At 33.4% G+C, this 26,472-nt stretch overlaps 1 protein-coding gene across 3 annotated transcripts in view; it reads left to right on the top strand.

Moving 5' to 3' along the window:
* The window catches only part of LOC114331378 (paired box protein Pax-5), a 513,967-nt gene that overhangs the window by 469,258 nt on the left and 18,237 nt on the right, over positions 1-26,472 (top strand). For all 3 annotated transcript variants that reach the window (XM_050652775.1, XM_028280947.2, XM_050652776.1), the window contains exons 7-8: positions 19,097-19,182; positions 21,064-21,286. In XM_050652775.1, coding sequence (XP_050508732.1) covers positions 19,097-19,182; positions 21,064-21,286 — 309 coding nt within the window. The remainder of the gene's footprint in view (positions 1-19,096; positions 19,183-21,063; positions 21,287-26,472) is intronic.

Below are 26,472 nucleotides of genomic sequence, written 5' to 3'. Positions count from 1 at the left end.
AGGACCAGATGATATTCCTGGGGAAGTATGGAGACCATTGGGAGAGACAGGAATAAGTTGGCTAGCAGGTCTATTTAACAGAATTATGGAAGTTGGACAAACGCCAGACGAATGGAGAAGCAGTATATTAGTACCTGTCTACAAAAACAAGGGAGACATACAACAATGCACAAACTACAGGGCTATAAAACTACTTAGCCACACCATGAAAATATGGAAGAGAGTAATTGATAGACGGATACGTGAAGAAACCGAAATATCCGATAATCAATTTGGCTTTATGCAGGGCAGATCAACAACAGATGCAATTTTCATTGTAAGGCAGCTGATGGAAAAATACAGGAATAAAGAGACCAGTGCTCATATGGTATTCATTGATCTTGAGAAAGCATATGATAGAGTTCCTCGAGAGATTCTGTGGTGGGCTCTCAATAAGAAAGGAGTCCCTGGCGAATATGTAAAGATTGTGAGAGATATGTATGAGGGAGTAACGACTAGTGTTAGGACAGGTGTGGGAGAGACTGATAAATTTCAGGTAAAAGTAGGATTGCATCAAGGCTCGGTGCTTAGTCCTTATTTATTCTCATTAGTTTTGGACCAGATAACATCGAAACTACAGGGTAGTATTCCATGGTGCCTAATGTATGCTGATGATGTAGTGTTAATAGGAAATAGTGAAAGAGACTTAGAACAAAAACTGGAACAGTGGAGCAAGCTCTGGAGGAAAAAGGTTTAAAACTTAGTAGGACAAAAACAGAGTATTTGGAATGTTCATTTAAAAATGGAGTTACTACAAATAAAATGGTATCTTTGGATGGTGAAATGATTGTGAAAATCAATAGTTTTAAGTACCTAGGATCGGTATTACAGAGTAATGGAGAAATAGATGGAGATGCATGCAGTAGAATTAGGGCTGGATGGATTGAAGTGGAAAGAAGCGAGTGGTGTGTTGTGTGACAGAAAAATTCCAATGAAGTTGAAGGGAAAATTCTATAAAACAGCCATAAGACCGGCTATGATGCACGGAACTGAATGTTGGGCAGTGAAAAAGAAAGAGGAACAATGAATGCATGTGGCGGAAATGAGAATGCTTAGATGGATGAGTGGAGTGACAAAGAAGGATAAAATCAGAAATGAGTATATTAGGGGAAGTCTAGGTGTGGCACCAATTGATGCCAAAATGAGAGAGCATAGGTTAAGATGGTTTGGTCATGTTCAACGTCGGGATGTTAATCACCCAATACGAAGAATAGCTGAAGTGCAGATTCCTGGAAGGAGTAGGAGAGGAAGACCAAAGAAGACCTGGGGGGGAGACGATAAGGCAGGACATGTTGGTAAAGGGGATTAACATTGATATGACCCAAGATAGAATTGTGTGGAGAAATGCAATTAGGGAAGCCGACCCCGCATAGGGATAAGGCAAAGAGAATGATGACTTATGTCTTGAAAGAGTCATTCCTATACTCTTTAGTCACGTCGTCTATTTTTTAGACAAAATTTAACTCGATAGGTAAGAAATTTCCTTTAAAAAGGCTCCCCAGATATCCTAGTTTGCAGTAAAAGTTGCTTCAAAGTTGGAAGCACAACATCAATTTGCGAATATTAGACCTCACGAGAGCTACTGTGTTTAAGTGCAGCTTTTGTTAAATGGTGAAGTATTTCACACCAATCAACGTGGTATCTACACTTCTAGCGGAGAGATTTCCGCCCCTCTTTGGGCTCTTCCGATCCATTTGTCGTAGGGAGTCAGTCCGCATTAACATTTTGGTTTTACAATAATCAGTTGTGTTACTTGGCAGCTTCTACAATTTTTCTCTATTCGTTTCTGTTTTTGCTTATGGTTACCCATTCTCTCCATCCCATCCCAGCTCCCATATTCTTAAGATACTCGAGTCTCCGGTTCTACCATCTGGTTTTGGGTTTTCCTCGTGTTCTGCCTGATACAGGCCTTAATTTGGTAATGTTTTTGATAACTTCTTCTGGATTCTTCTTTCTATATGTCCCATTTATCTGAGTGTCTGTGTCTTGATAAATCTAATGATGTCTGCTCCTTCCAAAAGTTGTCTGACTTCGTGGGTCATCAGTTTCCTAAATTCATTATTACCTAAGTTTAGTGGCCCTGCTATGCTCCGAATTTTATTTCTTTGTTTCACACCAATATTCACCGTAAAATTAGGCAAGGCATTCACATATTGGATTTGTATGCATACATATCCTTACGGTTATATCCTTACCTTATATATCCTTACCTTATACCTTATACGGTTATATCCTTACCTTATGGTTGAAGAATATGCATTTGAAACTAATAAAGTTTACAAGATATTATTCTCGTCGGATATTACAATTATTTTTCTTACAGATCACTATTTTATGGATCAATATCGATAATTGCTTTGTTTTGATCTGATTTATGTTGGGCATACCGCATTCCTTTTTAGTCAAAAATGTTTAACAACTTCATTTAATAACAGCAATAAAATCATAAATTTATAGTGCATACTATGCACTTTAAATTTATAATGATCTAACCAAAGAAACATGAAGATTAAAGTTATATGAAACCTCTAACTACATCGAGTATAAGATGTTTCAAAATAGTTCTACTAGAAACACTTTCGTTCTCGTTTCTTATTAATATGTAGATAAAACGCTTCATTAAAACTTACCTCACTAATAACGTCGCGAGTGTTAATTTGGTGCCACCGTATATATTCTTAAACACTATGGCACTATTTTCTTGCACTGCCGTGACGTTGGCAAGAGACACAGTTGAGAATGTAGATTAATAATGTTATCTACCTTTAGGAGCATTCATCATATTTTTAACTTAAACTCTTTATGTATGAACTATTGTAATTATAGAAGATACACAATTAGGTAATCAATTACCTTAAAATTTACTTGTAGCAATTATAATGATAAAGTGTTTCAATTAGTACATGATCTAAATTAGGATTTGGAAATAGTTTCTAATACCTACAAGTAATTTTATAATTTAGACAATGAATACCTGTAAAATATGAAAATTAAAATACGGAAAAAACATTTTTCCATTCATTTTAACATTAACAAACCTTTAATTAAAAAAAATATCGTTGAATTATAACTTTATTACTACTTAACATCTTGAACATCAAATTCTATTGATTATGCTCTATTTGTTTCATTAAGTATCAAGTATCCTTAAATCTTTGTAAATTGAAATCTTTACTGCGTGTAGATATAGCTATAGATGCGTTTAAGTACCCAAAAAATAATGTCTGTAAAATAATGTAAAAATTATCTTTATTCTTCATGCAATAGAAATTATATTAAAACATTTGTTAAACCAATCTTCTGTGACCCGTATGACAAATTATATTAATGAATGATCATTTAGCGAGACTGCTCAGTACGGTTAGTTTAGCAACCCAGTATTCGTATTTTCGGCCCCGTTTAAATCTCTTTATCAATAATCCACCGAACAGAATTTAAAATCTCCACAGGTCAAGTATCAGGTGCCCCAGTGGAAAACATATTCACAAAGGAATACGAACAACTTTATAAAAGATCTAACTGGAGTGGACAGCGCTCTTTTCATTATCTCAACACAACCTATTTAATTGCGTTCACCATTTTCCCTTGTTCACTTCACTCCTGCAAAATGGACATCCGAATGGTAAAGGGTCGAAAGTATCATTGGCGTAACGACTTAAATTTTGACATTTATAATATTTTAAAGGACCAAAGACAAAAATCATCCGCCAAATATTAACCAAGCTATTTTTCCAGTGTCATTGATATCACAAACCAACTGTTAATTTAAATAATTTGCCAGATCTTTCTTTTGTTTAGGTGAATTTTAAGTTACAGTGAGGCCATATACCTAAAAAGTTTTTCCTGACTGCCATAAGAAGTTAGTCTGCCATCATTTACCTTATTTTCATTCGTTAAGTCATCGGTATTTTCATTATCATAATATGCAGAATTAGTTTTTATACATATATTATAAATTTATTTATTTCACTTCATTTTATCTCTTAGAGACATTTCTTTTTCAAAAATGTTCCAACAACGCTTTTTTTGACTGCTTATATTCATCACCATAAGTGACGCTACGGGAGGGTAATTTTTATTTGCTCTTGATAAATGTCTAGCCTATCTAGCCTAGATAGCAATGTTTATGAAGCCTAATATTATTATTAACAAAAAGATTAAATCGATTAGGACAAACAAGAGATTGCATACGAAAATTATACCCATTTATACCCATTTATATACAAAATAAATTATACTGTGGAATAAGAACATCAGTATAAAAACAAAAAGAAGAATATATAACACCAAGACAAGAAGTATCTATTCTCACTTATGGGTTTGAAAATTGGACAATACTTAAATAAGAAATCTAAAAGCAGAATATGACCAACAGAGATCGAATTTTCAAGGAGAAGCTGCAGAGTAACAAGAAAATATGGAATAAATAATAATATAGAGATTAAGAAAAGAATGGGAATGAATTCAGATATGGTAGACTGCACAGAACAGAAGAGATTAATCTGGTATAGACATATCAGAAGAGCAGACCAAAAACGTTGGATAAATAACAGGGTAGAGCCCGACAGGAAGAAGGAAGAGAGACATACCTCGAAGATCTTTCAGAGATAAAGCGGACGAAGCAATGGAAAGAATATAGATATATTATTATTATTTACTTAAAATATTCTACTGAAACATAGTTGTGCACAATAAGATGTCGTTTCCATGTTGGTATACAGACGGCTTTAAAACCATGATTTACAATGGCATCACGATAGAGAAAATATTAAGGTAGACTTCCGCACTAAGCGACCGAGACAGGAGACCGCGACAGGCGACAGATAGGCGAGGTCTCCCCACGACTGCTCTCTATGCAATTATATCAGGGTAGTTCTGCAGCCCGCGACCAAGACCAGCGACCAACTATCGTCTATCGCGACCTATCTGTCGCCTGTCGCGGTCTCCTGTCTCGGTCGCTTGGTGCGGAAGTCTACCGTTTACTCTTACGATTAGGTATAGTTGTCTTTTTTCTTTCTCAACGTAAATATTTCTGTGATTTTTCTGACGGCTATTCTCAAGTTGATATAATGTAATCAAATGAACCATCTTGCAATAAAGTGATTCCAGTAACGCGCCTCAAAAATATTGACGATATCATTTAAAAGTTATCTAATTTAAACTGTTTAACATATTTACATCTGAACAACCAAAAGGAGAACAACCAAAAACCAAACCAAGCAATAAACTCTGGTGGAACGAGGAAATAGAAGAACTAGTTTTGACCAAGAAGAAGCTTTACCAAAAATGGTTAAATACTAAAAATGACGAAGATCGAATAGAGTACAACAGAATAAATCGAGCAGTGCGAAACACTGTTATAAAGGAGAAAAACGATTTATGGGATCGCAAATGTATGGAGATAAACACATATATAGGTGGCAGGAAAACCACAGAAGCTTGGAGATTTATAAATTCCGTAAAAAAGAATGATAAAGAAAAAGTACCCATACACTGTATACAGTCACAAAAATGGATGGACCACTATAAAAAATTGTTAACAGAAGAACGAGGCGAATATCTAGAAAATATAGCTACACCAGGTATAGAAATAGAAGGAGAACATATAAATATCGACGTAGAAAGTCTGATAAAAGCGGTGAGAAGCTTAAAGAATGGTAAAGCTTGCGGTCCAGAAGGTATTCCAGCAGAACTGATTAAAAATGGAACAGCTAAGCTATTTCGAATGCTAACAAAAGTCTTCGTCGAATTCTTAAATGGACATCCAGTGCCTCATGAATGGAAAATGGCTTATATCTCATCCATCCATAAGAAAGGAGATAAGCGAAATTGCGAAAACTACAGGGGAATTTTGGTGACCAGCACACTCAGTAGACTGTATGGTAGAATACTGAGAGACCTAATAGAGTCCGAATATAGCCAATATGAAGAAGAAGAACAAGGGGGCTTTAGAGCTGGCCGCTCCTGTACAGACAACGTATTTAGTTTAAAACAAATTATAGAGAAAAAAACACCCAGAAACAGAGAAGTGCACCTGACATTCGTTGACTTACAAAAAGCTTATGATAACATACCCTTAAATAAGATGTGGGAAGTTCTACATGCTTCACCAGTAAGCTACACTCTCACCAATGCATTAAAAAATCTATATGCAGGATCACGTTCACGAGTAAAGATAGGAAAGTCACTTACTAACAGCTTTCCAGTAACTAAGGGGCTTAGACAAGGATGTTGCATATCTCCGACCCTGTTTAAAATCTACGTTGCAGCAGCACTTAAAGGTTGGAAGAGGAAAGTAAATGGAATGGGCATCGAGCTAAACAATACATGCCTCTACACGCTCCAGTTCGCGGACGACCAGGTCGTAATAGCAAACGACAGGGAAGACATAGAATACATGATGCGTAAGTTGGTCGAGGAATATTCAAGATGGGGATTGGACGTCAATATAGATAAAACAAAGTACTTATGTGTTGGTTCAGAAGAGAACGATATTCATCTTACTATGGAAAATAATCAAAAAATTAAAGCCTGCCAAGATTATAAATATCTAGGAGTAACATTTGATAAAACTGGAACTGATGACAAAGAAATTACTTCCAGAATTATACAAGCAAAAAGAGCAATCCGATGTCTCAATAATATTCTTTGGAGTACTCAAATATCGAATAAGAGAAAATTTAATATCTACGAAACTATGATTAAGAGTAGTTTATTATATGATGCTGAAACTTGGAGGCTTACAGAAAAAAACAAAAACAAAATTGAAGTAGTGGAAATGGATGCAATCAGAAGGTCATTACGTATATCCAGAAGAGAACATATCAGAAATGAAGACATTAAAAATCGAATGGGAATAGAAGGAACAATAATGAAAGATATAGAGAGAAGACAACTGATCTGGTATGGACACGTAAACAGAATGAATGACGAGAGACTTCCAAAACAATGTCTGGAATGGCAACCTCCTGAACATCGGAAGCGAGGGAGACCGAAAGTTAATTGGACCACCGGCATCCGGAAAGCGATGAGCGCGCGAGACCTCAGGGATGACCTGTGGCAAAATAGGAAGGAATGGAATTTGGGAATCGGACAACGCCGCGAGACGTTCTAAACCGATCATATATATATACATCTGAATTGTCATTACGAAGGAGGCCGAGAAAATGAAATTATTAGAAGAACTTTTTGTATTACCAAATAAAAGAACGAACTATTTGTTTAATTAATATTTTGGGAAGGATTTCCAAAGTGGAAAAGAAAACGTCATCATACAGGTATTTAAACTAAAACTGAGGTCTCGTAAATAGTACATGTTAATTATTATCGTAACTTTTCTATCATAAGATGTTAAGTACTATTCACCTCTGAATTATCCTGATTCAGTAATATTGGGAAATACGGACTGCGCCATTGGAACGAAAGAGAGAACGGAATAACGGGAGTGAATTAAAATTGTATCGCGGCTGAAATGTTATTTACTTGGTATTTTAGATTCAAGCCACAATGTGTATTGTTTCAATAACAAGAATTTGAATGGCCTGGCCTAGCTGAAATTAATAGAGAATTCTCTATTAATTTTGTCACACGACAAAAGTGTATTAACGCTGAAAATGGAAATTCCAATTACCTTTTTAATTTAATTGGAGTTTATAATAATGATGTCATTGTTTTATCTACCAACTAATTTCATTAACTCAATATTGGATTTATAATTGAGTCAGAAGAGACAAGAGATCATTTATGAATTCTCATTGAACCGTTTATATGAAATTTTCTTTTATCTTTATTGGAAATATTTCATTTAATAATTTCATTATATTCTAGAAAAGCTATTAAGTAGTAAGCCTTGTTTTGAGAATATTTTATGAAATCCTTTTTTGTAATTTAACGTGTATTATAGATTTTAAAATTACTTTTTAAACACTGTTGAAAAGTGTTGAAAACATCATCAAAACGAAACTTGATCAAAGCCAAAGAAGTTGTAGGAACATTTCTATATTATTTTATTTTTTAATATTTTTTGTAATATTAATAATAATATAAACTTATGTTCTAAGTTTTTTCAAATAAAAATAGACGGTTTTGTTTTGATTCAATTCGAGTCTTGCCATCACCTGACACGCGTTTCTAGGTTTACCCGTTATCAAAGAAGCTTTGCAAAAGACTGAATCGAACCAAAACCCACCGACTCGTTGGAAAATATATTTAACTATTTTATCAACGTATGCCTTTAGCGACCTCTAACGAAGTAAGTTTTTTCGTTATTTTTATTATTTCTGGACTTTAAATGTATTGGTTTCTGGGCTTTTCACACCTCGCGAGGTCAAGGATTGCGAGATAAGTTTTGTTCTTGGTTACTACTCTACTCCACATTCACAATCAAAGGAGAATTTTCCACAATATATCTCCTTCTAAATAAATTGTAGGTAATTGGCTAAGGATTGAGGAATTGCAAATTAGTTCTTATATACGACAAGGAGATCGTATTAGTCCTGCTCTATTGAACATTATAGTAAACCAAATCATCACAAGGATTATGCAAGTCAACTCCTTCTCCAAGTGCCATCTCCGCGACGAAGGTCGGCAATCATCATAGCTATTCGGACTTTGGAGACGGCTGCTCTGAAAAGGCCACTTGATGTACATCCGTACCATTCTCTTATGTTGCGCAGCCACAGTTCTTCTATACACCCACAAGCAAGTCAACAGTCACCACATAATAAAAAATCCCCTTAAAACCTTAAAACAGTGTGATACTAAAATCACAGAACGATATAAACGTTCGTAAATAGAGAATCTACGTACGATATAAACTGGCAACCGAGATTAAAATACTAGAATAAGGGCCAAGGGGAAGGTTGAGCAGAAGTGATAATATCATAGAGTAAGCGGACACCAGTGAGGCATCATATAAAAAAAAAACAAAATGATCAGTACATAGACAAAGACCAGAATTTATGAAACATGGGTAAATACTATGCTTAAATATGTCATAAAATGTAGACTTACAAAAAGAAGGCTAGATTAAAGGACTGAAGCAATTTTGGAAATAAGATAGAAGAGAGACAGGCAAGTTGGATTTATATTCAAAAACCAAACACACGAAAAGCGGTAGGCAGACCATCAAAAAATTGTATGAGAGCTCAGAGATTGTGTGTTAGAAAGGACTCAGAAAAATTCACATATTATAACAGGGTAAATAAGACCTATCCCTAATAATGAGGAAAACATATATACAGAAATTGTATTATATATAAAATTATTTACAAAAGTTAAAATACAATTATGTTGATGTTTATTAAATATATAACGTGAGTTGAACTATCTAGCCACGGAGAGGTTGAAACAAAAGTGGAAGATCAAGTGAATAGAGCAAACAGAGCCGCAGGTTACCTGAATGACACAATATGGAGAAATAAAATTATCGGAAAATAAATGAAAGGCAGAATTTACAAAACAGCCATCAGACCAATAATGACATACGCGGTAGAAGCACGACCTGTCACAGAGAGAACAAAAATATTGTTCAAAACAGCGGAGATGAAAACCCTTCGAAAAATCGATGGTAAGACAATCTGGGACATAGCTAGAAATACTGATATACGACGAAGAGGCAAGGTGGAGAAATGAATAACGGGGTAAGAAACAGAAGAGTAGAATGGAATGACCACATAAGCCGAATGACAAAACATATAGTAGTAAGGACGGCGAGAGACGGTTCCACAATAGGAAAACGAGTGGCAAGACCACGAAAACGATGGAATGACAACCTAATGGGAGCACATGGAAAAAACAGACAGTCATGTCTATACAAAAAGAAGAAGAAGAAAAATAAGAAGAAGTGAGGTTAATAAAACTAGATATCCAGTCAATATTGATCAAATCTGAAATTTCATACAAGATAAAGTATAAAAACTTCAAATTTTAAGCCAGGGTAGATTATTTCAGTTAAATTGAATAGGTTTCTAATAGCATGCAAGTATTGTTTACTCCGTCCCTGCATGTCACTATAATTCTAATTGAATAAAGATGACCGAAGTTGAGGAAACCTAAGATTTACACAATCCCTCCTGTATCATAGCCGCTGGACCGTAATGTTGTTACAATAGTTACTACGATGGTGATTAACCATCAGTCATCTCGTGACATTATTGTTCGGTGATTAATTGATTCACAGATTATGAAGTACCAACATAGGATTAGGTCTATAGATATTACACGCCGGCTGAACCTAGACCTAGATTGTTTACTCTTGACACTAATTACCGGAGTGAAACTTTGCGATATTTGGATTTTCTGTAAATATTTTTGTTGTTTTGTAATATAATAGAATCATGAGATGCGGATATCATTTAGTTAAATTAAAGTTCACATTTTTTTTATTAAAAAATTGTTATAGATATATGTATTAGAAAAAAGTTCAATCAGATTGAAAATATGAAAACCTTGAAATATCCATGTCTGTCTGCCCCACAGAGACTCTGTAAACATAACTCGTCCGTTATTAGACTTGATAGAATGACAAATGAGATATCGAATTAAAGCTTATAACTTTATAACCAATGTATGGCATATGGCATTAAAGATGAGAAATTTAATCTAGGACTTCCGGTTTTAGAGTTGCAACCGGAACTACTGTTTTAAAGTAGCCGAAATAATATAAGCGATATATTATTTGACGCTCCTTAGCAAGACAAAAACAAATGTATACTTATGGTTTCATGCCTGTCTTTCCGTCCATTTGTCTGTCCAGGACTATAACTCCTACGTTATTAGAACTAATAGAACGATAAATTAGGTGCCAAATGAGAGCTTACGTCAGGAATGGAATTAAAGATAAGAAATTTAACTTCGGACTTGCAAAACTGACTCCAAATTAGTGAGAAATCGACGTCAAGTTACACGAAGGGTTCAAATATAGACTTCCAGTTCTACTTCCGGTCACTTTGGATAAGAAACTAGGACTTACGAAGTCCAGTATGCCGAATAAAAAGTCCAATTGCTTGTTTTACATATATGTAGCTATCAGCCAAATTTTTTGTGTTTATTTGCAATTGGAAATCTCAGTGGTAGCTCTACATGACAGTAGACATTCTTCGACGTGACTGTTTGTGAATTTGTCTTAACCCGGATATCTGACGATGCAGGGTTATGATAAAACAACGTTGTAAGATACTATTGATACCAATTCATATACAAAGGGTTTGATGGATTGTGCTCTTGCGTCATATTGAAATCTTACACTTTCGGTAAGTTCATACAGTTCAAAAGATAGAAAACGGTGTTATTAACTCGTATTTCGTTTATGGCCGTCAAAGTATATGGCACTTTTGTACTAACCACTTGAAGTGGAAAATATCAAGAGACATTCTTCGACCTATCTGTTTGTGAATTTGTATCAGTCGAATCTCTACCGATGCAGGTTATTCGGAGAAAACGTTGTAAGATCTTATTGACACTAATTATTAATGTACAGAGGGTTTGATAAATTGCGCCATATGTTTGGCCTTTAAACTTTATATGCAATAAAGCGATGACAAAGCTTTTGACCTTGTCAAAGGCCATTTTGACATTGAAATATCCCATAAATGCCGGTTGTTCTATATTCCTGGTTCCAAGGGTGTTTCTGAAAACAACTGTGTTTCGCTTAGTGGTACTCCTATGATGCCTCCAACTATTTCTTGAATTAAAAAAATGTGCTATTTACAATTATTTATATGGTCGTTCTTTAATTTACATATAGGTATAATGTATAATCTTGTGAACTTGTAATGATTATTTATATTTTCAGGATAAACTAGATATTATGATTGTTAACTTTTGCGTACACGACATGCTCGATTGTTTAACGCAAATACATTAAACTCTCGTTTAAAAGTGAAACAATCAAATATACGTATCCCTTTACGAATTCAACCAGTATATAAGCGGGCAACTGTATCCGACAGGGCGATGTTATTGCTATTATATTGACTGGTCCGTGGGGAACTTGAGGGGTACATTTTGAAATAAATCGACTAGTGTTGTAGTGAAGTCACGTATTGTTATGTTAGCGATGAACATTCTCCGTTTCTGGTCCCTTTGATTCATATTCAATTTCGTTTAAAGAATAGTTTATTTGAATTGTTGCCGTTCGTAATATATGCCCATTCACTTCAATTTTCGGATGAGAGTTTCCGGATTGAGGTAATTTTTCTGCTATTGACTTATATCCAGTTGACGTAACAATCCTCTAGTTTTGTTTTTTATGGTATTTTTTGTTACCACTGGTATAGACATTATTTTACCCACTGGAGTTTGGTAAAACAATGTCGAAGCTCATAGTTGTTAAAACTGCAAGTGAAATATTGCCATTTAAAAATAAATCTGGCCATTCTGGAAATGTGTACAATATACTTGTTCCTTGTTTCTCTTCTTCCCTATATTCATCGAAATAGATGGACTTCATTTTCTATCAAGTATCTAGTCTGATATAAACCAGGAATTATAGAATTAATACATATATTGACGTTTTAACAAATTTACTTGATTGTCTAATAAAACTTTGAAAAAACTGAATATTATAAAATTTTATTTTTCTACGAGCGTGCAAAAATGTCTACTTTCGCACACGCATTTTAGTTTAGAAAGTTTCACTTTTCCGCACGCATGTTACTTTTCCGCACGCGTGTTACTTTTCCGCACGCGGTTTTTACTTTTCCGCACGCGTGTTAATTTAGATATGTTAATATGGCCTTAAAGTAATTATTATAATACATGCAATAAACTAATATTTAGATATTATTTACTAATTAGTTTCAAATATATCTTATTGTGTTCCTGTTTTAATGAAATTAACGCGACAATTTGATGAAATAAAATTATTTTGACATAATATTCGAAAGTCAAATCGGTAGACAATAACAGTCGTTTTGAATCATCGTCATGGAAACCAAGATCGTCGTCATGCTAACTAATTATATTGAAAGTTTGGTTTTGACAACCTTGTCAAAGAATTAATTTGTGTATGTATTTTCATATTAATTAAATTAATTGATTAAGATTTGGTAATTTTTTAAAGACTCTTAGAAAAAATATTGTTCCTAACTCTTGCAGAAAGTCTCTTTTCCGCACTCGACTGCTTGCCGAACTCCCGCTTCGCGTCGTTCGGCAAACTGCAGTCGCGTGCGGAAAAGAATGACTTTCTGCACTTATTAGGAAAATAACTATATTATTCAAAAACATAATAATAGTTATTTATGTATTAAGATCGAAAAGCGATACATTATTGCTTGAGAGTTAGAGTTACCACTCGACGCGTAGGGGAGAGCGGTAATTACTCGAAAGCAATAATGTCACTTTGCGCTTGTAATAGATACAACATTTTTTCTACATTCACTTAATAAAATGAAACTATTTTTAAATCATTAACTTTATTGCAACTATTTTATATCTGTCATTATAATGTCATAACATTAACTTTTATATATTTCAGTTTGAATGTTCAATGTGTTTGTATTGTATGGTTGAACGGTTGCTACGGACGACGCGCGTAAAATCAAACTTTACGCGCTAGAGCGATAAAGTGACGGTACTCAGTAAACGTCAACTTTTCGTTGCCATTGACAAGCAAAAAAGTTTTCTTTATCAAGTGATTGTAAAAAAAATAAATTATCAGCTAATGTATATTACTCTGCATGCTTGCTGACTTTTAACAAATTTCTAAAAAAATGCCCATTACACAAATTAAAAATTCTGCTGCGACTTATCCTGAATAATTCATACCTAAAACGAACACCGTTGTATAAATGATAATGATAGTTAAGACATAATAAACTTAATAAAATGTTAAACAAAAACTGTATTATAAATAGTTATTTTCCTAACAAGTGCAGAAAGTCATACTTTTCCGCACGCGACTGCAATTTGCCGAACGACGCGAAGCAGGAGTTCGGCAAGCAGTCGAGTGCGGAAAAGAGACTTTCTGCAAGCGTTAGGAACAATATTTTTTCTACGAGTCTTTAAAAAATGACCAAATCTTAATCAATTAATTTAATTAATATGAAAATACATACACAAATTAATTCTTTGACAAGGTTGTCAAAACCAAAGTTTCAGCATAATTGGTTAGCATGACGACGATCTTGGTTTCCATGACGACGATTCAAAACCACTGTTATTGTCTACTGATTTGACTTTCGAATATTATGTCAAAATTATTTTATTTCATCGTATTCTCCCGTGAATTTCATTAAAACATGAACACAATAGGATATATTTGAAATAAATTAGTAAATAATATCTAAATATTAGTTTACTGCATATATTATAATTACTTTAAGGCAATGGCGACGCGTGACTTTTTCTAAAGTGTTACCAAAACCAGATGTAAAAAAATCTTATTAAAAAAAAATATTTTGAACCTCCCAAATAATAGTTTTTGTTTTCAATCCTGTGGGATAAAATTAAACAAATCACTATTCCCAAATTATATGTATGTAATTATGTATATGTAACAGGTATAACATTAAATGAAAAACAAACTAAACATATTATTCTACCATAAAATTAACATAAAAAAAATGAACAAGTAGAAAAAAGAACATATTTTGAAAACTATTGTTTATATTTTAATTCTTCCATTTTCAATAATATCATTTTTTTCTTTAAAATAATATATAAAAAAATATACAAGTAGAATGACTTTTCAAGTAGTTGATCAATTACGCAATACGTAGCAACACTCTTCCATGTTTAAATGCACGCACACTGTAATCTGTAATAGGTACTAAACCAACGTTACCAATCTTCAAAATGGTTACAATACTGATATGCACAGCGTGCCCGCGCGCCGTCTCTAGACCCGTCGCTTCTTCAAAATTTTCAGAGCTAGTCCCGAGCGATAGCGAGGTTTCTCCTGCGTACCGTTACCAGTGCCAGTATTGGTAACAGCATATGATAACGTGCCATGGATTCACATATATCGCCATTATTTTCGTGCGTCTAGTTGGCTATTTACTGAATTAGGTACTATTAACAAGTATTTCTGTTGGTAAAAAATATAAATGGAATTATTTCGTAGTAGTCATCAAACATTTATTTGCAAGATTTGTAACTGTTACCAATGGTAACAGTGGTTACATGGACGCTTCGCCACTGCTTTAAGGCCATATTAACATATCTAAATTAACACGCGTGCGGAAAAGTAAAACGCGTGCGAAAAAGTAAAACGCGTGCGGAAAAGTAACAAACGTGCGGAAAAGTAAAACTTTCTAAACTAAAATGCGTGCGCGAAAGTAGACTTTTTGCACGCTCGTAGAAAAATATTTTTATCTACTCTATGTCATATTATGTATAAGTTTTTAGTTTGTGAAAACTGTAATTATAGATAGCAGTGCGTGAAGGGTTTAAAGTGTGCGTGAAGTAACAATGTATTTTAAATGGGATTTACTTTTTCGCACTGTTTTTGACACACTTTCATATAATCAAATATCCTTAACTTTCGCTTTGTCATGGTGACGACATAATGAGCAACAAATTACAACAAAAATTTTGACAGTTTTGTGGTTTGAAAGAAATTAGAATTTTTAAATGTCAAAGTTCTAAAAATTGTAGAATGGAAATGAATTCCAGTGACGAAGAGTTACAGTTTTTTTATTTGTTTATCGTAGATAAAATATTGTATGAAACTGTGCGTGAAGTACTTTTTGCGAACTTACGCGATATATAGCACTCGCTCCGTTGTCGCTCGTGCTCTAAACATCGCGTGCGTTCGCAAAAAGCATACTTCACGAACTGTTTCATAAATATCTATTTTAGAAACAACGTAAAAACACAATTTTATCCAAATACTGATTACCGACTGATTTTTTATGTACCTAGTGCGCTCATAGCGATGTCAGATTTTATAAAATACTGCTCTAAAATATAAGTTTTTGTTAATTTTAATTTTCTTAAACAATGTCTCGTTCATTCTTATTTTTTATTTCCATTTAAATATTTTCAGAATTCGTTATAATTATCTTCAAATTCGCTTTAATTCTTCATCAGACATTGACGATTCCCATTGCGAAGGCTTCGCGACCTTCTGTCTAGGATGGACTTGACCCGAGCCGAGCAGAGCTTCTGAAAAACTTGAGCTCGGCTCGATATTTCGAGCCGATGATGTCGAAATAGAAGTTCGCATTGAACTTCGAGCTGCAGGTTGAGTACGTAGCTCGTGTGGGCTCGGCTTAACGAGAGCCAAGACGAGATTTAACGGACACACTGTTTATTGGAAAAACATATTTGTAGTCTAAATTATTACTTGTTCTCAAACAAAAGTACCAATCGTCGCAGACATAAATGAATCAGAAAAAGTGTTTAGAGTATATTAGCTGAAATATTGCCAAGCTCGTTAAGGAAAGCTCGGCTCGTTCCGAATTCAGCTCGGCTCGGCTCGGAAAAAATTTGAATTGGCTCGAAGCTCGGCTCGCAAGAAACAAACCAGTTTGAGCTCGAAGCTTGGTTCGTCAAACAAGTCGAGTCTCGAACCAAACCGAGCATAGATCGAGGTTGTGACCATCCCTACTTCTGCAACATTAAATAATTGTGTTGTATTATCTATCTCCATTCAAGAATGTTTTTATCCAAGAAACCTGTTTTCTGGCTACACCCTTCCTACCTTTCCAGTATTCTATATCGATTTCCCCTCAATTTAATATATTGGAACATATTGCGTTCGTGTTTGATGCTCTTAGAGTCCAGACTTCTGCTATATTATAAAGGAGCACTTAATCATTATTTGTCTAAGTTATAAACTAAGATGGTTATTGCCAACAAAGTCTTCAGTTTCAAAAAAGTGGTTTTTGTCATTACTATTCTCCGTTTTATCCTTGTGTTTGGATCTAGTTGATCCAATATGTTGGTTTCTAACTACGTAATTTGGTGAACCTGGGATCCATTTAATTGACGTACTGCATCTGAATTTGAGTTACGGAAAAAGACTGAAAATTTGGTTTTGTTTGATTTGTTTAATAGACTGAATTTATTATCATAGAGAAATTTTTTTGTTTAACATATTTTACAAAATAATTGTAATTTTAATTTAACATTTATAGTTCTTCCGTCTATAATAATAATTACATTGATTTTTACATCCTATAATTTCTATGTACAGGGTGTTTGGTAAAGAATGGGCCATAGCTTAACCTTAGATTTCTAAGGTTAAAATAGGTCGATTTAAGCTAACTTACCTTAGTACAACAGTTGATAATAACCGAAATACAGGGTGTCAAAGTTAAACTTTTATTTTATTTATTTTTGAATATTTCCTGACATGCGTGGGACAACAACACGAAATTTCATACGTAGTGCTGGTACTGTGCACCCTACTTAATTATGTTAAACAAAAGTTTCTGGCTCCCACCAGAGGCGTACGACGGGGGAACGTGAATGGTAGAACCTTTCCAAATTCTACTCCACTGGCGGAATTTCTATTTTAGTGCAATTTTTTGATTCTCCAATACTTTCTATGTAAATAATATACTACTTATTATTCGTAACGATAAAGCCAATAGTTTTCGAGATATTTGAAGCTAAAAACGAAGGAATCAAAATAAGGGTGCCTTTTCATTTTTAACTTCAAATATCTCGAAAACTAATGACTTTATCTTGACGAATGAAGAGTATCTTATTTGCATAGAAAGTGTTGGAGAATTTATTCTAAAGAGAAATTATGCTAAACTAGCAGTTTCATCAGTGGCGTAGAATTTGGGAAGGGTAAACCATTAACTGTCCCCTGTCGTACGCCTCTGGTAGTAGCCAGAAACGATAATTTAAAATAATTTAGTAGGGTGTACGCTGCCTACACTTTCTGTCAAGCATGACACGGATATGTCAAATCATTTTAAAGTATTATTTTTTTTTAGATAACTTATTCTTTATTTAAAACTTTAAGAAATATGTGTGCCCGGTACTATAAAACTATTTGACATATCCTTATGATACTTGGCAGAACGTGTAGGTACTGTACACCCTGCTAAATTATGTTAAATAATCGTTTCTGGTTAATACCACAGGCGTACGACAGGGGAAAGTGAATGGTTGACCCTTCCCAAATTCTACGCCACTGATGAAATTGCTATTTAGGCATAATTTTTAGATTATTCAATACTTTTTATGCAAATAATATACTCTTCATTTGTAACGATAAAGTCATTAGTTTTCGAGATATTTGAAGTTAAAAATTAAAAGGCACACTTATTTTGATTAATGTATTATGCTCCTTCGTTTTTAGCTTCAAATATCTCGAAAACTAATGGCTTTATCGTTACGAATGAAGAATATGTTATTTACATAAAATGTATTGGAAAATCAAAAAATTGTACTAAAATAGAAATTCCGCCAGTGGCGTAGAATTTGGGAAGGGTCATCCATTTACGTTCCCCCGTCGTACTCCTCTGGTAGTAGTCAGAAACGTTTGTTTAACATAATTTAGTAGGGAGTACAGTACCAGCATCACTTACCAAATTTCATGTTGTTGTCCCTTGTCTGTCAGGAAATATTCAAAAATAAATAAAATAAAAGTTTAACTTTGACACCCTGTATTTCGGTTATTATCAACTTTTGTACTAAGGTAAGTTAGCTTGAATCGACCTATTTTAACCTAAGGAATCTAAGGTTAAGCTATGGCCCATTCTTTACCAAAACCCTGTAGGACTGCGTGCAGGTCGTGCTAATTTTATAGGATAATGTACAATAATACTACAATTCGTTGCGGCTTATCCAAGTAAGTAGGTATATACAGTGTCAAATGTGTGCAGTTACATTTATTTGTACCTGTAATCTGGTACACACTGTTAGAAAATGATAATTTATTGCTCTAAGAACTTCTAATAACATGTTTATCACGATTAAAACTCGATTTATTTGTATATCTTGTCGCATAAATTTTATCCACTATAACAAAAATGATTCTTATTTTCATAGACAGATTTATCTGAAATTATATATTATTTAAGTTATAAAGTTTTTGTGATGCGAATGTTAACATTAATTTATTGCAGCCTTAACTAATTACACATATTTGTTGCAGACGAAAACAAGGACATGAACGGACACCCGGAAGATGACTTCAAGAGGCAAAGATCGCAGTATAATGGCGACCAGCTTTATTCAAATGTAAGTTAATTACTCCAGTTGTAGCATTTAATCGAATCTTCTGTTTACGGAAACCGTTTATTTACAATCAGATGTTAACAGTGTGGGTTTCACAATTACGTTAGCTTTCATAAATTTCAGTTGATTACTAGATGTATCTTTGATGAAACCTAATTTATTTGCAGTAGTTTGTTGGTGTTCTTAGCTATAAATTTTATAGTACCGATGTAGTTAAAGTAGTAACGGCTATGTATACCTAACTGTTGGCTAAATGGTATGTTCTGGGAACTGGTCAAGAATGTTCGAAGAAATTATAAAATTACAAGATGCATGAAAGCTGAATATATCAAAAAAATTATACTACGGAACAACGTAATGAATTCATCAAGATTTCATCAATATATGAACGAATGTAAATTTGGTTTATAAGTCTTCATGTTATTATTATATATTAGCGATATCTCCAACTATTTAACACTTTTTCAGCTACAACTTTATTTAAATTGATATTGACTTCAAACCATATTCACATAATTTGCATCTTTTCTTTTGAAATCTCTATTTACTTTTATCTATACCAATAGCTTTTAAATAGGCCGTTTGCAATGGCTCATAAATCTTAATGAAATGAGACATGTACTTTTATTTAAAATATTTGCTTCCACTCCCAGTGATTATGCATTTTTGTTACCTTTTCCGGGCCATGTGTTGAGAGGCAAGAGATATGAATTACTTCAAATCATTTTGGAACGTGAAGTACAGGGCAAAAGATCAGTAAGAAAACACCAAAACTCGTGGCTCGTGGCACCGTGGAAGATGGTTTGACTGCTTAAATTTTTCGTACAGCAATTTTTCTGAGAAACAAGAAGGAATACTTGTGAACGGTGAAGTCATCAATAATTTGCGATATGCGGACGATACAGTACTCCTAGCTTCTAGTCAAGAAGAGCTGCAAACACTACTTGATAGTGTTGTTGAGAGTTGTAGGGAGGCAGGTCTGGATCTGAACATACGGAAAACCAAAATACTCGTAATAAGTAAACAGCAGCATATAAAACCGTCTATATATGTAAATAATACCAAACTTGAGCAAGTTGATAAAATCGTTTACCTTGGACAACAACTAAATTGTAACGCAGAAAGTCACGGCGAAATTAGTTCTAGGATAGAGCAGGCTAGAGCCGCGTTTAGAAGGATGTCCAAGGTGTTATGTAACAGAGACCTAAAATTGGCATTGAGGATCCGCCTACTTCGCTGCTACGTGTTCTCGGTCTTACTTTATGGTGTTGAGTCCTGGACTGTGAATAAAATCGATCTAAATCGCCTTGAGGCTTTCGAAATGTGGTGCTATAGACGAATTTTAAAAGTTTTCTGGGTGGAGGAGATTCGAAACTCCACAATATTAGAACATCTCAGCAAGACTACTGAGATCATAAAAAGCATCAAGCAGAGAAAGAAGGAGTTCTTCGGACATGTAATGAGAGGTGCCAAATATAGGTTGCTACAAAATATTATGCAAGGAAAAATAGCAGGCAAACGCGGTCCAGGACGAAGAAGAACCTCATGGTTGAAGAACTAGCGAGATTGGTATGGTGTTGATACAAGCATGATATTTAGGGTGGCAGTGAATAAAATTAGGATAGCCATGATGCTAATCAACGTTCTGAAGAGACATGGTACATGAAGAAGAAGAAGTCTCCAAAGCTTAAACTTCCATTTGGATAGCCAAATGATAAGAAAAAAACCTTTTCCGACATTAACCTTTGCTACAACTGTTCAACAGCTTTGTCTTTGGTTTTTCTATTTTTTTTTTCGTTTGATTCTATTTAATTCGTTGTATTTGTATACCTATATAATAAGTATATAGTATATTTTGATAAATAATTTCTTTGTTCGTTTTAGCTTTGGACGCCAGGAAAATGGAATATAAAAGATGAACACAAATTATTGTCAGAATTAGGCGGAGCTGGTACAACCACAGGTCAAACGGGCTATTACGACACACACGCAGGATTTGGAGGTGTCAGTAACGTCAGCTCCGCATCAGACATCTATGACACCATCAACACGATGAGCCAAGCGACATCCCAGAATCTATACACACCTCCCTTGGCTGGTTCATTAGGTGAGGGTTTATTTATGTATTTTAATAGTGATCTTTTCAACTAAATTATGTCATAAATTGTATAAGCTATAATAGTCCTGTCGCCAGGGGGGGTACAACGGCCTCCTGTATTCAGATGGACTTACCCAAGTTTTTTTTATGTATTTTGACCTGTAGAACACGAATTTTTTGGGTAACAGTTGATCCGGACGTCGATAAGATTGTTATAAACCAAGAAGTTGAGGAATCACATAACAGCGATTTCTCGCAAAACAAAACATTTTTTTGTATTTTTTGGGCCATTCTAACCAAAAAATGTTCCTACAAATTTTTTCGTAAGATGCATAGTTTTCGAGAGAAACGCGGTTGAACTTTCAAAAAATCGAAAAATTGGAATTTTTGAACCCGAAAAACTTTTGATTAAAAAATAAAATAGCAATTCTGCTTACCGCATTTGAAAGTTCAAGTCAAATTATATCGGTTTTAATTATTTGTATTGCTAAAAATGTATTATTTTATTGTTAAAACAAAGCTATAAACACCTAGTGCTTGAGTGATGTTTCAATGATTTCTCATTTAAAATCGAACGAGTACGTAAAGGAGGTAAAAGTGCAAGTGGGGCTATTTCTAAGTAGCATGCATTAAAACGCATGTATTAGGCACGGGAAACACTATGTGTTTATAGCTTTTTTTAACAATCAAAAAATAAATTTTTAGCAATGAAAATATTCAAAACAGATATAATTTGACTTAAACTTTTAAAGGCGGTAAGCAGAATTGCTATTTTATTTTTTATTCAAACGTTATTCGTGTTCAAAAATTGCAATTTTTGCATCCTACGAAAAAACTTGTAGGAACATTTTTTGGTTAGAATGACCCAAAAAATACAAAAAAATATTTTGTTTTGCGAGAAATCGCTGTTATGTAATTCCTCAACTTCTTTGTTTATAACAATCTTATCGACATCCGGACCAACTGTTACCCAAAAAATTCGTGTTCTACGGGTCAAAATACATAAAAAAAACTTGGGTAAGTCCATCTGAATTAAGAAGGCCGTTGTACCCCTCCTGGCGACAGGACTATATGTATAATAATAACAAAATTTCACTTTAAAGTGAAGAAAACTAAAATATATATCGATATCATAATAATGTATAACAAAATAACATTTCGCACCAGAAATGTTGTGTAAAAGATTTTACAGTAATGCGAAGAATTAGAGGCACCAAAAGTAAATCAGAGTACAAAAGTGCTCCCACTCATCTATGTTTGCGAATTTCTCTACTACGAAAATATGTTTGAGCTAGAATGATACCTTTTCCTACTAGAAAAAAATCATATGTATCGTTTATATCGTTTAGAAACCATATTGTTCAATTAAACAAATTTTAATTAAGTTATTTTGACAAATTTTAGATCACCACCGTTAATTGTCTTTATCCCTATTTGGGGCAGTTTCCCTAATTACCTACATTTCTCCAAAAAAAAAAATTTTCAGTCATTTGTATACCAATCCCTTTGACCAACATGCCTTGCCTAAACCTTTCCTTTAGGTCTTCTTTGGTCTTCCTCTCTTACTCCTACCAGGAATTTGCAAATCGCCATTCTTCATATTGGATGATTAATGTCTCGACGTTAAACATGGCTTTAGTTTCTCAGTATCTTAAGCTTAAGTTCTTTTAAATCGTTGTCTATGCCATCTATCAATTTCCTTCTATGTCGCTCTTTTCGCCTTTTGCCCATTAGGTCTCTTCTAAACATTTTCTTACTTACTGTTTTTTCTTTATTATTATCTTCCTCCTCTATCTTTTTTCCTTCGTAGTGATATAGTGGCGTTGTGCAATTTGTTTAACAATTTCTGTCCCATTATCTCTCCCTCTGTGCGTTATGTTTTGCTTCGAAGAATGAGTCAACCAGTCATGTTCTTTATTAGGTCCGACCATCGTATTGGAGATATTCCTCTGTATTTTTGCGCTACGTTGTCTTCAACTATCATTCGTTCAATGCCTTCTCTTCCATTCATGTCTAAAGTATCTCAGTATATTTTGGTTGATAGTTGTGGTGAGTCTAGTTATTATGTTAAGTTATTCTGGTATTGAATTATTTGTGCTATGTGCGGTCCATGGTATGCGCAACTTTATACGGTAGCCCCACATTTCAAATGCCATTATACGCTTTGAATCGACTTTTTTGGTAGTCCAAGTTTGCGAAGCGTAGGTGGCCATAGGAAATATTAATGCTTAAACAAGGCTGAATTTTGTGTTTTTTTGTAATGTCAGTGTCCTTTTATATTTGTGTGAGTTTGGCTGTTGCCTATCTGACATTGTGATGCGTCGACGGATCTCGTATTCGCAGCCCCCACTGTTAGTATGTAATAACGGAGCCGAAGTAATTAACTTGTTTGACCACTTCATAACCTGCCATGTTTCTGTTTGACATTATATTGATGAACTATCCTACAATTCTATTATCTCTTTACTGGTCTGTCTAACCCAATTCTCTATTTCTCTTCATTATATTCTATATTCTATATATAATTTTTCTCTTTTCAGTACTTCCATCTTTCGTGGTTATTTTGATTTATTTAGTGTCCATAACTCACAGCCATAAAGTACAATTTGTCTAATAACAGTTCGATAGAGTATTTTTTTAATCATCATGTCTTTGATAAAGAAGAGTATTTTTTTTTTTCATTTTCATCATCGCTCCTACACTTGTACCACCTTTATTCACTCCGTCGTTTTAATTTCTGCATTCTTTTTTTTTTTCGTTTATATTCACTCCCAGATAGATGGAGTTTTCTTTGCTCTTAAATGTTTATGCCGGGGCCACAGTAACGTCTAATGCCGTTAATTAACGCATTATTTGCATTACAGAGATGGCAATGGCAAATAATGCGTTAATTAACGGCATTAGACGTTACTGGGCCCCAGCATTGGAATGTTTGTTCAACACCATCATTAATTTCTAAGACGTCAACTATTGCTTCGTTGCCATTTCATGTAAATTTGAATTGTATTTCCCTGCAGAGTTTATGAGCCTTATTGTGACATCTTCAACGTCTTCCTTTGTATTGTAATGTAATGCTTAGCTAGTTAAAAAGAAAATTCTTTTCTAAAATAAAGACCGCTGTTTTAAAATTTGGATGCTTGTAGGCTGCTTCCGTTTATGTTATTATTTAGTCGACTTGGTTACAGATAAATATTTTTTATTTTCGTTTTTCTTATCTATCATATTTTCAACACATAAAAAAATAGAATAATGACATTAATACTAAAAAAAATGGTAACAGTATTTGTGTAGTATTTGAATTATATTTTTATTTAATTAGTAATTTTTAATTTATTTTTTAAACTCTTGATAAATTGTAGGTACCTACATATCTAAGAGGTATAGCTTTATCCATGTAACCAATATAATTTCTTTAAAAATGAATGAAAGTATTTTATAAAATAATTTCAACTACTTACTATATATTTTTCGTTGAACTCGGTAAACACATATTTCCCAATTAAAAAAGAACAATACATTTTCTATATCCTACTTACTTTTAGAATATTGGTATGTTATATTTAATGAACATTATTCAGCTTACGAAGATCTTATTAAATACAAAACACAATATTTTCGTTTATAATAACTGATATTATTAAATCATAATTATTCGTATACTACATGTAGGTACCTAGGTTATTCGTATTTAATTATGTACGCTGGTTGGGATTTTCCGTATTAGAATAAAAATATAATTTATAAAATTACTTAATCATTTCCTATATTAAATCCTTATTTTTTATATTCTTATTTTTTGAGTAGTTCTCAACCTACTTTGGCAATATAAAAATTAAATAAACCTATACAAATTTAATGTGCAATCTTGTTTTCTTGTTTATTATTTTGTCGTGATTAATTGATTAATAAAGAAAAAAAATGGTATCCTGATTATAAGCTATGCCTGTTTATTTAAAATGCACAATAATTATACAGACGAATGATACCAGGTAAATGTAAAAAATTAGAGTTCAAACTACATAACTCTTAATTTAACAGCCTAATAATTATAAGATAATCTAAAGATTTTCGATATGTATTTGACTTAAAAGCATTAAAGTCCTTATACATATTATAATATTACCTGCTTACTACAGTTTCTGTTAGGGTGCTAAGTTTTTAAGGATTATCTGTATCTTCGAGCTCTTATTGCCTTTTTAATTTTAATTTTTAGCTCTTATGCTATCCTCACGCTAGGTTATCTAACACTATATTTTTACAGTTAATTCATTAGTTCATTAATTTTTGCACTTTCCTCTGATATACTGCCTACGTGTTCTTTCAAGTTTCCGTTCTTGTTTCCACATTGTGCGATAAAGTATTTTTGGGAACAAAATTGAACATATTATGTACTGTAATATTATTTTATAATTTTTTGATAGTTTACTTAATTTGTAATTTCTAGTGGGTGAACATTCTTATTTCAAGAATCTACTACAGCAGTGTTCTATTATCTATTTTCACTGTGTTTTATTCCCTAGTACCTATTTTTCTTCTGTATAAAAAGTTAATTTCAATCAATTTTTTTAAGGTGAGGAGCCATAATTTTATCCTATAAAAAGTTTCTGTAAATTTCACCAATACGTGAACATTAGTTGTTCACCAAAACGTAAAAATAAAAAATAAATGTAATTTAAACATATATTATGTATTTTCTATTGAGACATAATTTAGCTGAACGGATCACTACTAGCTTTAAAATCTGGCATGTGTTTTATATGAAATTAAAAAATAGTTTTAAGTTATTTATGGGGATTTTACTTCCATTAAAATTTTTATTCTAGATAAATATTACGTAGATACTAATAACAAACAATATTTTAAGTGTGTTGAATCGAGAAATCATTATAATCATTTACCTTTAAAAATTGTCAGTAGTAAATGCACAAGAGCTTATTATTATTGAATTTTTCCCGAGTGACACTTTGACACTTTTAATTTCACGAGACGAAGGCGAGTAAAATTATGTCAAAGTGTCACGAGGGCAAAAATTCTATATTAATTTTAGAGATCGAGTGCAATTTGTTGCGATTATTTCATGAATAAAACTGTTCAAAACCAAAATTTTATTGTAATTTATTTATGTAAGTACAAATTAGTACAATTAAACACACAGTTGTTATAAATATTTTACGGTTGAAAGTCATCACTTTTAT

Source organism: Diabrotica virgifera, chromosome 6, assembly GCF_917563875.1.
Source record: "Diabrotica virgifera virgifera chromosome 6, PGI_DIABVI_V3a".
Taxonomy (NCBI): Eukaryota; Metazoa; Arthropoda; class Insecta; order Coleoptera; family Chrysomelidae; genus Diabrotica; species Diabrotica virgifera.
Note: the sequence above shows the minus strand (reverse complement) of the source record. Positions and strands in the feature narration are given on the sequence as shown.